This window comes from Cinclus cinclus, chromosome Z (assembly GCF_963662255.1).
Source record: "Cinclus cinclus chromosome Z, bCinCin1.1, whole genome shotgun sequence".
Taxonomy (NCBI): domain Eukaryota; kingdom Metazoa; phylum Chordata; class Aves; order Passeriformes; family Cinclidae; genus Cinclus; species Cinclus cinclus.
This window is the reverse complement of record NC_085084.1, coordinates 82,596,138-82,606,425: the sequence shown is the minus strand read 5'-3', so window position 1 is coordinate 82,606,425 and position 10,288 is coordinate 82,596,138. Positions and strand designations below refer to the sequence as shown.

The following is a 10,288-nucleotide window of genomic DNA, read 5'->3' as shown; positions in this document are numbered from 1 at the left end:
TGTCTGTCTGTCTGTCCCTGTGCAGTGTCTATCCCCCATGCAGTGTCTGTCCGCCTGTCCCTGCGCAGTGTCCGTCTGTCCCCATGCAGTGCCTGTCTGTCCCTGCAGTGTCTGTCTGTCCCCATGCAGTGTCTGTCCCTGCGCAGTGTCTGTCTGTCCCTGCAGTGTCCGTCTGTCCCCGTGCAGTGTCCCTCTGTCCCTGCAGTGTCTGTCTGTCTGTCTGTCCCCGTGCAGTGTCCGTCTGTCCCTGTGCAGTGTCTATCTGTCCCTGCAGTGTCTGTCTGTCTGTCTGTCCCCGTGCAGTGTCCGTCTGTCCCTGTGCAGTGTCTGTCTGTCCCTGCAGTGTCCGTCTGTCCCTGTGCAGTGTCTATCTGTCCGTCTGTCCCTGCGCAGTGTCCGTCTGTCCCTGCAGTGTCTGTCTGTCTGTCTGTCCCCGTGCAGTGTCCGTCTGTCCCTGTGCAGTGTCTATCTGTCCCTGCAGTGTCTGTCTGTCTGTATGTCCCCGTGCAGTGTCCTGCACTCTTTTCCCTCTGCCCCCTCCCCACCTCTTCGCGTCACCTCGCCCCGCCCACACGGCCATGGCCCCGCCCACACCCCATCCGCTCCTTGCGATTGGCCGTTGAGGCAGGGGCGTGTCTCTCCACCCATCTCTTACTCTACGATTGGCCGATGCTCGGGGGGCGTTCATCACCGCCCATCTTCCTGTCTGTGATTGGTCGCTGCTGTGGGGGCGTGTCTCACCGCCCGTCTCCCCCTGTGATTGGCTGGTGCCGCGGGGGCGTGTCCGGCCGCCGTTCCGTGCGCGGCCCGGTGCCGCCTCAGCGCGGGCACAGCGCGGCCATGGCCGAGGCCGTGCGGACCCCGCGCCGCGCCCGCACCCGCCCCAAGGTAACGCGGCGGGGACGAGGGCTCAGGGCCTCCCTCACAGGCGGTGAGGGCGAGGGAGGGTCCTGCGTATTGCGGTGCTCGGGCCAGGCCGTGTTTACATCTGTGTTTGTGCGGCCTCTAATGGTGAAAGGTGGAGAGCGGGGGAGAGTGTGTGGGTGATGTTGCTGTGTTGTTGGTTTGTTTTGTTTTGTATTTTTTTTTTTCGTAAAAATATTCCTGCTGATTCCGGCTGTTCTGCGTTCCGTATCTATGTATTTGTCGTGTTTGCCGGCGGGTGGGAGCTGTGATAGGCCTTGTGCTGTGGCAGGAAGTAAACAAGGTTTTTATTATGTTGTCGTACGGCCTCCTCAGGGGTCCTGTGTCCTGTAGGAGAGCTGAGGCAGTGTGCAGCAGTGGAACTTACCTGCATTTACAGTGTTTTAGGGTAGTGTGGGGAGACAGTCCTACAGACAGAGCTGGGGGTGCTCAGCTGCACAAGAGAAGGCTCCAGAGAGAGCTCAGAGCCCCTGGCAGGGCCTGAAGGGGCTCCAGGAGAGCTGGACAGGGACTGGGGACAAGGCATGCAGGGACAGGACATGGGCAATGGCTTCCACTGGCAGAGGGCAGGGATGGATGGGATATTGGGAATTGGGAATTGCTGGCTGGGAGGGTGGGCAGGCCCTGGAATGGATTTCCCAGAACAACTGTGGTTGCCCCTGGATCCCTGGCAGTGTCCAAAGCCAGGTTGGACAGGGCTTGGGACAATCTAGGACAGTGGAGGGTGTCTCTGCCCATGGCAAGAGGTGGGATGAGGTGGTCTTTAAGTTCCCTTCTAACCCAGACCATTCAGTGATTCTGTGATCCTCCTTCTTGTCTGTGTTTGGCTTTGAAATGCTTAGAACGTGATGCTCTGTGTAACACATGATAGTGCTGCTTCTTCATAAGCCGGTGGTGCAGTTTTTAAGTATCACCATTCCTAGGTTTTTATCCTGCTTTGAGTGTGTTCCTTGTACCTGATATTAGTACTGATCGCTTTCTGAAGGCTTTATGTTCTTTGCACAGAATGTTTGTGGGAATGATCTGAACTACTTCACAAAGTGGAAATGTTTTCCTTGGTTTCTTAACCTCTTTCTTGTTGTCCCTGTGGAAGAGCATGTAGAGCAAGGACATTCAAGTCATGACTGTCAAAGCTCTTTGAAAACACTGAATTAATTGAACATTGTTCTGTAAAAGCAGGGCTAAATCTAAGTGTCAGGTGTGGGTGTGCTTCGTGAATGGAGAGCAAGTCAAGATTGCAGGGAAAAACAATCCCAGAAGAGTTACTGTGTCATTGTTTTGGTTTTGATTCAGCCCCCTGGCGTGTGCAAGGCAGTCAAACCTTCAAACTGCTGCCTAAGAGAATTGGTTCCCTGCAGGAAGGTGGTGAGTCATGGATGACACTGCTGTTTCATTAAGGACATGTGTGTGGTGACTCTAGTCTTTAGCCATCCCTTCCAGGTGAAATTCACTGTGAAACAATTCACTGGAGGTGTCACATGTGAGACCCCTGGATTCTCCAGTGCTACACATGACCCATTTCTTTTATTTCTGTTGCTATTATGCTGCTCTCCTCTGTTTATACCTTGGCGTGCCCGAGGATGCAGTTTGCAGGTCAGTCACGTTAACGACTTTTCCATTCCCATGCCACAGAAAAAGCTGTAATCCTTTGAAAAGCTGGAATTCTTGTGAGCTGAGAGAAAGGCTGGCTCAGCTACAGAGCTGCCAAGTGGTGGAATGGAGCCTAGGGCTTTCTGACAATAGTAGTCCCAAAGTTAAACTTGTGCAGCACCAGCAGCACCAGACTGATTCAGACACGGTGAGGTGGTTACATGGAGTAACTTTTTTGTGGATATGGTGAAATTGAGTAACTCTTCTTAGGTATCAGGGTCCTGTTATGTTGGTTATTTTCTATGTGCACTTGGAAGTGGTGAAGAGGAGCCCCTGTTTCTGCTTGTTTCTGTGCATGGCACTCAGATTGATGCCTTAGGATTTTAGCTTTTATATTTTTCATATATTTGTAACCCTGCAGTTCTTTAGTGTATAACTCTTTAACTCTTTATACAGTGTTAGCTACTGCTTTCCGATTTTGGTAAAGTAAAACAATTCCTCTCTAGTCCTGGGAATCAAGGGAATATGGGAATCAACCTCACAGGCCCTGAGAGATGGAAACAAAGTGAGTTGATGGGGCAAACTTGGGGTAAATGACTTCATTACCTGAAGCTGTAATTGGAAGATTAACCCCCACTATGCAAATGGACCTAACTTACAAAAACATGAAAACCCATGACCCCGTTGTCCTGGGGGTCTTCATCTGCCCCAAATGTACCTGAAGACCCCTCAATAAATAAAATCACTTTTTATTCCCTTGCTTCTGTCTGTCTGCTGTTGTTAGGTGGTTCCAGAAAAAGCTTCAGGGTTGCTCCAGAGATGGTTCATGAAAAGTGTCAAGTGTCCTTAGAATTTGAGGGTCATTGATGATGTGGAAGGAGAGTGGTCAGGCATGAGGCAAGACTGATAACCAGGTTCTGTTTTCCCATCCCTGGGAGTGTTCCAGGACAGGTTGGACAGGGCTTGGAGCAACCTGGGGTAGTGGAAGGTGTCCCTGCTTATGAAAAGGGTTGGAATGAGATGATCTTGAAGGTCCCTTCCAACCCAAACCATTCTGGGATTCTTTGATACGTGGCTTAAGCAGAATTTTCCTCTGTGGTGGTTTAGTTCAGAACTTGATTTCTCTTGTTGTTTCTCAGATGGAATCTCTTTTAACAATTAAACCATTTTTTTTCCCTAGAAAAGTGAGAATTGAAAGGCACATAATAAATTTTAAAAACAGCTGTGTCTGAGGGGGATGCAGGCTGATACTGAGAGGTAAAGGGATTTCATTCTGTATAGGGACTGCAAGAGGAAATGTTGAGATTGTAGATGGGAGAGAACCACATGTGTTTGTGAACTATGTGGATTAATACACTGTATATATATGATTTAGTGATACAGTGTCCTGTGGAAATTATTGACTTTGAGGTAATTGTCAGGAGATGCTTATTATGACAAGTCCTGGCTTTAAAGAATTGCGCTGATGTATTTCTAACCTCTCACCTGCAGCTTTAGCTTGTGAGTCAGAGCTGTTTTGTGATCAGAAGTATTTACAGGTTTTAAAAAACCAGAAAACAGTATGAAAGCAAAGCCAGAGTACTTTTTTTTGTAAAGGACCTGCAACCATATGTTCAGAATAAAATCAGCCTTGAGGTCAAGGTGATCTAGTGCTGTGATTTGAGCTGCTTTCATTTGTGCTTTCTCTTAAGGCATAAACATTCAGTTTAGTAAAAATATATGTGATACTGTGAGCAAGTTTCTAAAACTGTCATATTTTTCCTATTATTGTTTCCCCATATTAAAAGCTTGTACTCATTTTGCCTGTGTTCATTGCTACCTTATCTGGGTCATCCAAAACTGGAGCACTGTGACCTAACTCCTCAGTTTTGCTCCTAATAAAGTGCTAGGTCTACACAATTTACAGATTGACAATCTATAAATCATTTGCCAATTTGTAAAACAAAAAACTGGCAGAGTGATTAGTCAAAGTCATAGTTTATTTCCTATGCTGTGCTTTTAAGAAGGAAGCTAATCTACACCTTATTTTAGTTTTATGGGAATTATTTACCCTCAAACTAATTGTAATTTTAAATTGATTTACAGTTTTAATGGCACTGTTAAGTTTTTCTACATCTCCAGTGTATATTGCCTACTGAAAATAGGTATTTCAGTAATTGCTCAGATGTTACCATGGTTTTAGAATATAGCTAAGGGTTTCATTCCAGACTTGCTTTGTTTTGAAATTGCTGTTTTGAAAATATTTTCCCAGTCACTAAAATATTCTGTAAAACTTCAGATGGATCTGGATCACGGATTAACTTTTTTGTGGATATGGTGAAATTGAGTAACTCTTCTTAGGTATCAGGGTTGTGTTATGTTGGTTATTTTCTATGTTAATGAAACAGTTTGTCCTGTGATATTTATAGATTTTTACTTAGAAATTTGAAGCCTTGTGCAAGAGCTGACCAAGAAAACACACACTGGTAGACAGTCGTCATGGAACAGCTAGAGAGCAAAGATTTGTATGGTATATTTGTTTTTTATCTTTAGTATTATGGAAGTTAATGTGTTTAAAAGGGCTTTTGGAATCGTAATGCTGACAAATACTACTTTTTGGTGTTGGTGGGATTTGGGGTGCAAGGTGGAGAGATTCACTTGGCAGTGACACTGTTAATTTTTTGTTTTCTAAGGAAAAGAAGAAAAAAAGTAGTGAGGAGCCCCAGGTACAAGAACCTGATGATGTTTTCCTGCCTGCTGTGGCAGAAGGGTCTTCTCAAGCCAGGAGAGTGCAAGTGGACCATCCTGGAGAATTTACAGAAATTCAGCTCAGAGATGAAGTAGACAACAGGAAAACTATAAATGATGTGTCTGACATCCCCCAAAGTCATTTATCTTCAGCAGATGAAGGGGCTCTGGCAGGGACTCTGGAGCCTCCCAAAGATGCAGAGCAGGCCAAAGCTGGTCCTTCCCAGGAGGAATGTGTGGGGGATGTTGAGAAGAGCGAGAAGAACAAGTTGGACATACCTCAGAGCCCTGTGGAGGCAGTTGGTAGCAGATCTAGAAATTCTGATTTATTGAGTAGCACCTTTCAGCCCAGCGCTCCTCCCCCTCTGTTAGTGATGGGCTTTGTACAGGGTAGAAGAGCTGACAACCGACAAGACTTGAGAGATCCTCTCACCTGCTCTTCAGAGAATCTTCCTCCCAGCACCTCGCAGCGCTCTGAGAAACCCAAGGCGCGCGTTCCGCGCCCAGTTTATCCAGACCTGTCCCTGGAGCTGTCCTACGAGAAACCCACCATCATGGCAGTAAAGCCCCTGCTGCACCACGAGAGGCTCTACCCAGAGCTCCCTTCCGAGCCAGAGCTGGTGCCATTCACCAGGGAGCAGCTGAAAGTCTTTGAGCCCTGCTCCTGGCTGGAGAATGTTGACTCCTACGCTGAGGAATTTGAGAGTGTGGCTCACCAGGACAGGCACGAGTTCTATGAGCTGCTCCTGAACTACATGCGCTGCAGGAAGCAGTTGCTGTTGGCTGAGGCAGAGCTGCAGGCCATGGCAACAGACTGCCAAAATGTGAAGGGGAGATTATGGACTTTCAAGGAGCAACAGAAAACTGTGCAGGTGCCATTGCTAGAGCTACTTTTGAGCCCAAACTATTCAGAAATTAACTTTACTTGCTTTATAGGTTTATCGTAGCTCAGCTGTTTTGTTGTTAAAGAATTGCAGAATATTAAGGGTTGGAGGGGACTTTAAAAATCTTCTATTCCCAACTCTGCCTTCCATGGACAGGGACACCTCCTCCTAGATGAGATTGTTCAAGGCCTCACCCATCCTGGCTTTAAGCACTGCTGGGATTGGGGAAACCTTCCTGGGCAACCCGTGCCAGTGTCTCACCACACTCACAGTAAATACTTTTTTTTCCCCTGATATCTAATCTAAATTTCCCCTTCTTCCAGTTTAATCCCTTTAATCCTTGTCCTGTCACTACAGTTCTGATAAAGAATCTCTGTCCAGCTTCCCTGTAGTCCATTTTCAGATACTGGAAGGTGCTGTGAGGTCTCTACACTCTTCCAGGCTGAACAGCCCCAGCTTTCTCAGCCTGTCTTCACAGGGAAGGTGCTCTTCCTACCAACTTCTTTGCTTCCTCTGGACTTCCTCTGGCTCTGACAGTTCCATCTCCAGAGATTATTGCCTCTGCTTTCTGTCTCCCCACTGACCCCCACTACATCAGAATATCGTCTTCTTCAGACTTAGGACAGCTTGTAGTTTGATTCTCTTTAACTTCTGATGTGTGCAGGGCAGTGGGATATGTGTTGGTGATTTACTTGGGGACAGAAATGATGAGCTGTACCCACTTCTGTCCGTGGAGTCAGGTGAAGTTTGTACCACAGCACTCCAAGCAGATGTGGGGACATGAGGGGGAGTGACTGTAGCAGTCATGTCCTGCTGGCCTGCTGCCAGCTGTAGAGACAGTTTCCATCGATGCAGTAACTTGTACCATAAGGGTAGCTGTGGTTTTTATTACTTCCAGAGTGGGCATGGTACTCTGTAACATTTTTGTCTGCAAACCAGAGGGGTTTATGGAGCTTTTTGGGGCACACATCAGAAAAGTTTTCCCCCAAACTCCTTCTGTGACATTTGCCTTTGGAGCTCGGTGTTACAGTGGGAGTGAATGAAAGTGTTCTGGTGCTATTTATAGCCCACACATGATCAAAATTGTCCAGAGATGCTGAACACCTTTGCATAGGGTAGATTTTACTGTGTCTGTGAGTGCAGTTCATCAGAGTTGAGGAATTGAACACATCTGAATTCTTTCTTATTTTCTTGGGGAATAACACAGAGCCTCACTGAACTCTGAGGTTTGCAGTGATCATTTTCTGTACCAAAAACAAATTAGGCTTCACTCCTGCATCCTCTAAGGTCATCATAGAGTTATCTAAGATTGCTACTTGCTTTATTTAATCCAAATTCACTATATATTTATTGTGTTTGCAAAATAATTGTTGTCTTTATACCAATTTAAAATTCTTATTCTGATAATTTAGGAAACACAGGGATGTTTTCAAGGTAAATTTTCAAAGTGCTGGCTCTTTGCTGCAAAGTTTCTTTGCTGCATAAAGGATTAACAGGAATTTTATGTATTGTAATAATAACAAGAATGTTATTTATTATATTTTTATTGTGCTGAAGAAGTAGAGATGATGCAGAGGAAAACTGACCTGTGAGCTTTTAATTTCTGTTTGGGTAAAGGTTAGAGAACAAGTAATTTCTGAATATTTTAAACATGCAGTGGGGAATTGCTGAAAATTACCAGTCTTGTGAGTGTGGGAAATATTTAACATGTTCCAGTGAATGCTTTAGGTTTAAAATAGCAGATCCAAATATATATGGAAATCTGTGAACTAAGAAGCAGGTGCACTCATTGGGAGTGAGACACCTGGTTTTGTTCACATCTCTCAGTGCTGCAGGCAAGTAACTCCTGGCTGTTTCTAAACCTAAGGTACTGAGGATTTATAATATATTTTTTCTTCAAGAGTCAAGGATATGAATCTTCAGTAAAAAGCACACAGGATATTGCCGAATGTTTGTCTTTCCATTTATGAAATATCCCCTTTTATGAAAGCTTTGAGATCTGTTTAGGAGAGGGTTATATCATGATTGATTTCTGTTAGGGTGACCCAACAAAATGTCAGAACTGCTGACATAAAATATTTGCTCTCTTTTTTCAGGGTGTGTGTGCAGATCAGTGCAAGGTGACAGGTCACCACCGCTACCAGACAGTGGAGCTGAACGAGAGTGTGCTGGGGGAGCTGAAGAAGCTGTTTGAGGCCAAAGCAGAGCACGTGCACCAGACCCTGGCTCTGCACTCCTACACCTCGGTGCTGTCCCGCTTGCAAGTGGAGTCCTATGTTTACAGATTGCTTAGCAGCTCGTCCCTGCTGAGATCTGTGGCCCTGCAGCAGCAAGAGCAAGGTGTGTTTGCTGGTTTGGACTGCTCCCAGTTCTGGTCAGGGTGCCCAGCACCTCGTGCAGCTGTAGTTTGGGAGTCTTGTGGTGGAATTGGAGTGTTTCTCCTCTATTGCAAAAGACTGTTGATCTGATATAGGGATCAGTGGAATCTTTTTCTCGCAGGAAGATGTCCAGTTCCATTGGCTTTATCACTAGGCAGTAAAAGCTGAGTGCAGGAGTGACTTCTGTTGTCTGAGCTGTAGATGGATACTGATTACTGTACAGAAACACTGTGTGGATGGGACACCCAAATTCCCAATCTTTTGTTGTCCAAGGCAATATCTGATAAAGTTTTTTCCCAGTTCTAAAATGAGCTGGATATTTTTCCTGCTTTACTTCCTCTTGGAAGTCCATTCGAAATCTTAAGCTCTTAATATTTAGAATTATCTTTTTGGTTTTGATCTTAAGTGTTTTGTTGAATTTGTGCCAATATAATCTTTCAGCTGAAGTGTTTCTTATCTTCCTACCCCAGATATTTTTCTTTCTTGTTGCTCCTTCCTTTGCACTCTACCTTCCAGAAAGTTTAGTAAAGCATAGTAGTAAATGGTGGTTCTTATATAGTGGATGTTGAGGGAAGGCCTTTTGTGAGAGTAACCATAGTATATTCTTCTTATAATTGGTGTCCAGAGCTTAATTATAAGATTAAACAAAGTACTCTAAGTATTATTTTCTGACAGATTTAGCAGGAAGCTGTGTTGAAATATCTTGGTGTCTGCAGATACAGTTTTATATGCAGCCCCAAACCCATTGTTCCTGCTGCTACTTCTTGTCAAAACTTCATTAATTTTGTTTTTAATTTACAGTTTCAAAGCAGTCAGAAAATCTCTCTTCAGACTTGAGCCACTTGAAGGAATGTATCAGTGTCCTTTTCAGCTTCACTCGCAGGGTTATTGAAGATCCTCAGTTTCACAGTGACCTTCTCATGTGGCTGCAGAGACTGGTGAGGGAGTAGACATGGCTATATCTGATCCAACACACAGGATGAGTTTGGGAATGATTTCTGGAAGTGTTGCTGTTTCACTCCCTGTCCCATGAACAGTGTTATCCTTTTTATGGTGGGGGTTTGTCCTGCTTGAGGAACAGAATCTCTTAGTGGATCTTTAGAATTGATTCCCTTGTCTGATGAAGTCAACCAGCATCAGTGAGGACGGGCACCTGAGCAGCCATCACTGCTCACAGTTAGCTTAATAATAATCATTCTGCTTTTACTTATTTTGAAATTAGTGCTGTTCAGGCTTGTCATGTTTGAGAAACTTCTGTTCTTGCCAATTTCTAAATAAATTGGATTTTAATGCAGTTGTAGAAAAAATAATTACTTCATGCCAAAGAAAATGGTTGGTGGCTCATAAGGCAAGCAAACAGATTTTAAACATTGTTCTCCTGTAACATGCTCTGAACATAGAAAAGAAATGAACAGTATTACTCTAGTTAGCAAGATTGTAAGGAAACGAAATTCAAAATTATTTAGTTGATTTCCAATATGCTTCCCCCTAGGTGTCTGTGCTGCAGAGAATTGGCTGTCCAGGTGACCATCTCTTCCTCTTCAACCACATCCTTCGCTGTCCAGCTGGCATCAGCGAGTGGGCTTGTCCATTCATTCAGGTGTGAATGTTCAATTCTTTACTGTCAGCATGTTGGAGTGGGAGTGGCGTGGGTAAAAGAGGAGAGTGGCTTATGCCTGCTTAATCCCTCCTGTCCTTAATCCCACTGTCTTTCCAGGTGTGTGGAATTACGGTGGCAGTGAGGGGTTTGTCAGGAAATACATTTATCCATGTCAGGCCAACCAT

At 45.0% G+C, this 10,288-nt stretch overlaps 1 protein-coding gene across 1 annotated transcript in view; it reads left to right on the top strand.

Annotated features, from left to right (window-relative positions):
• The first annotated feature begins 840 nt into the window (after positions 1-840).
• Positions 841-10,288, top strand: part of EPG5 (ectopic P-granules 5 autophagy tethering factor) — a 55,051-nt gene continuing 45,603 nt past the window's right edge. Inside the window, exons 1-5 of the mRNA XM_062512779.1 lie at positions 841-888; positions 5,187-6,113; positions 8,222-8,465; positions 9,305-9,441; positions 9,996-10,103. Of these exons, the coding sequence (XP_062368763.1) occupies positions 841-888; positions 5,187-6,113; positions 8,222-8,465; positions 9,305-9,441; positions 9,996-10,103 (1,464 nt within the window). The remainder of the gene's footprint in view (positions 889-5,186; positions 6,114-8,221; positions 8,466-9,304; positions 9,442-9,995; positions 10,104-10,288) is intronic.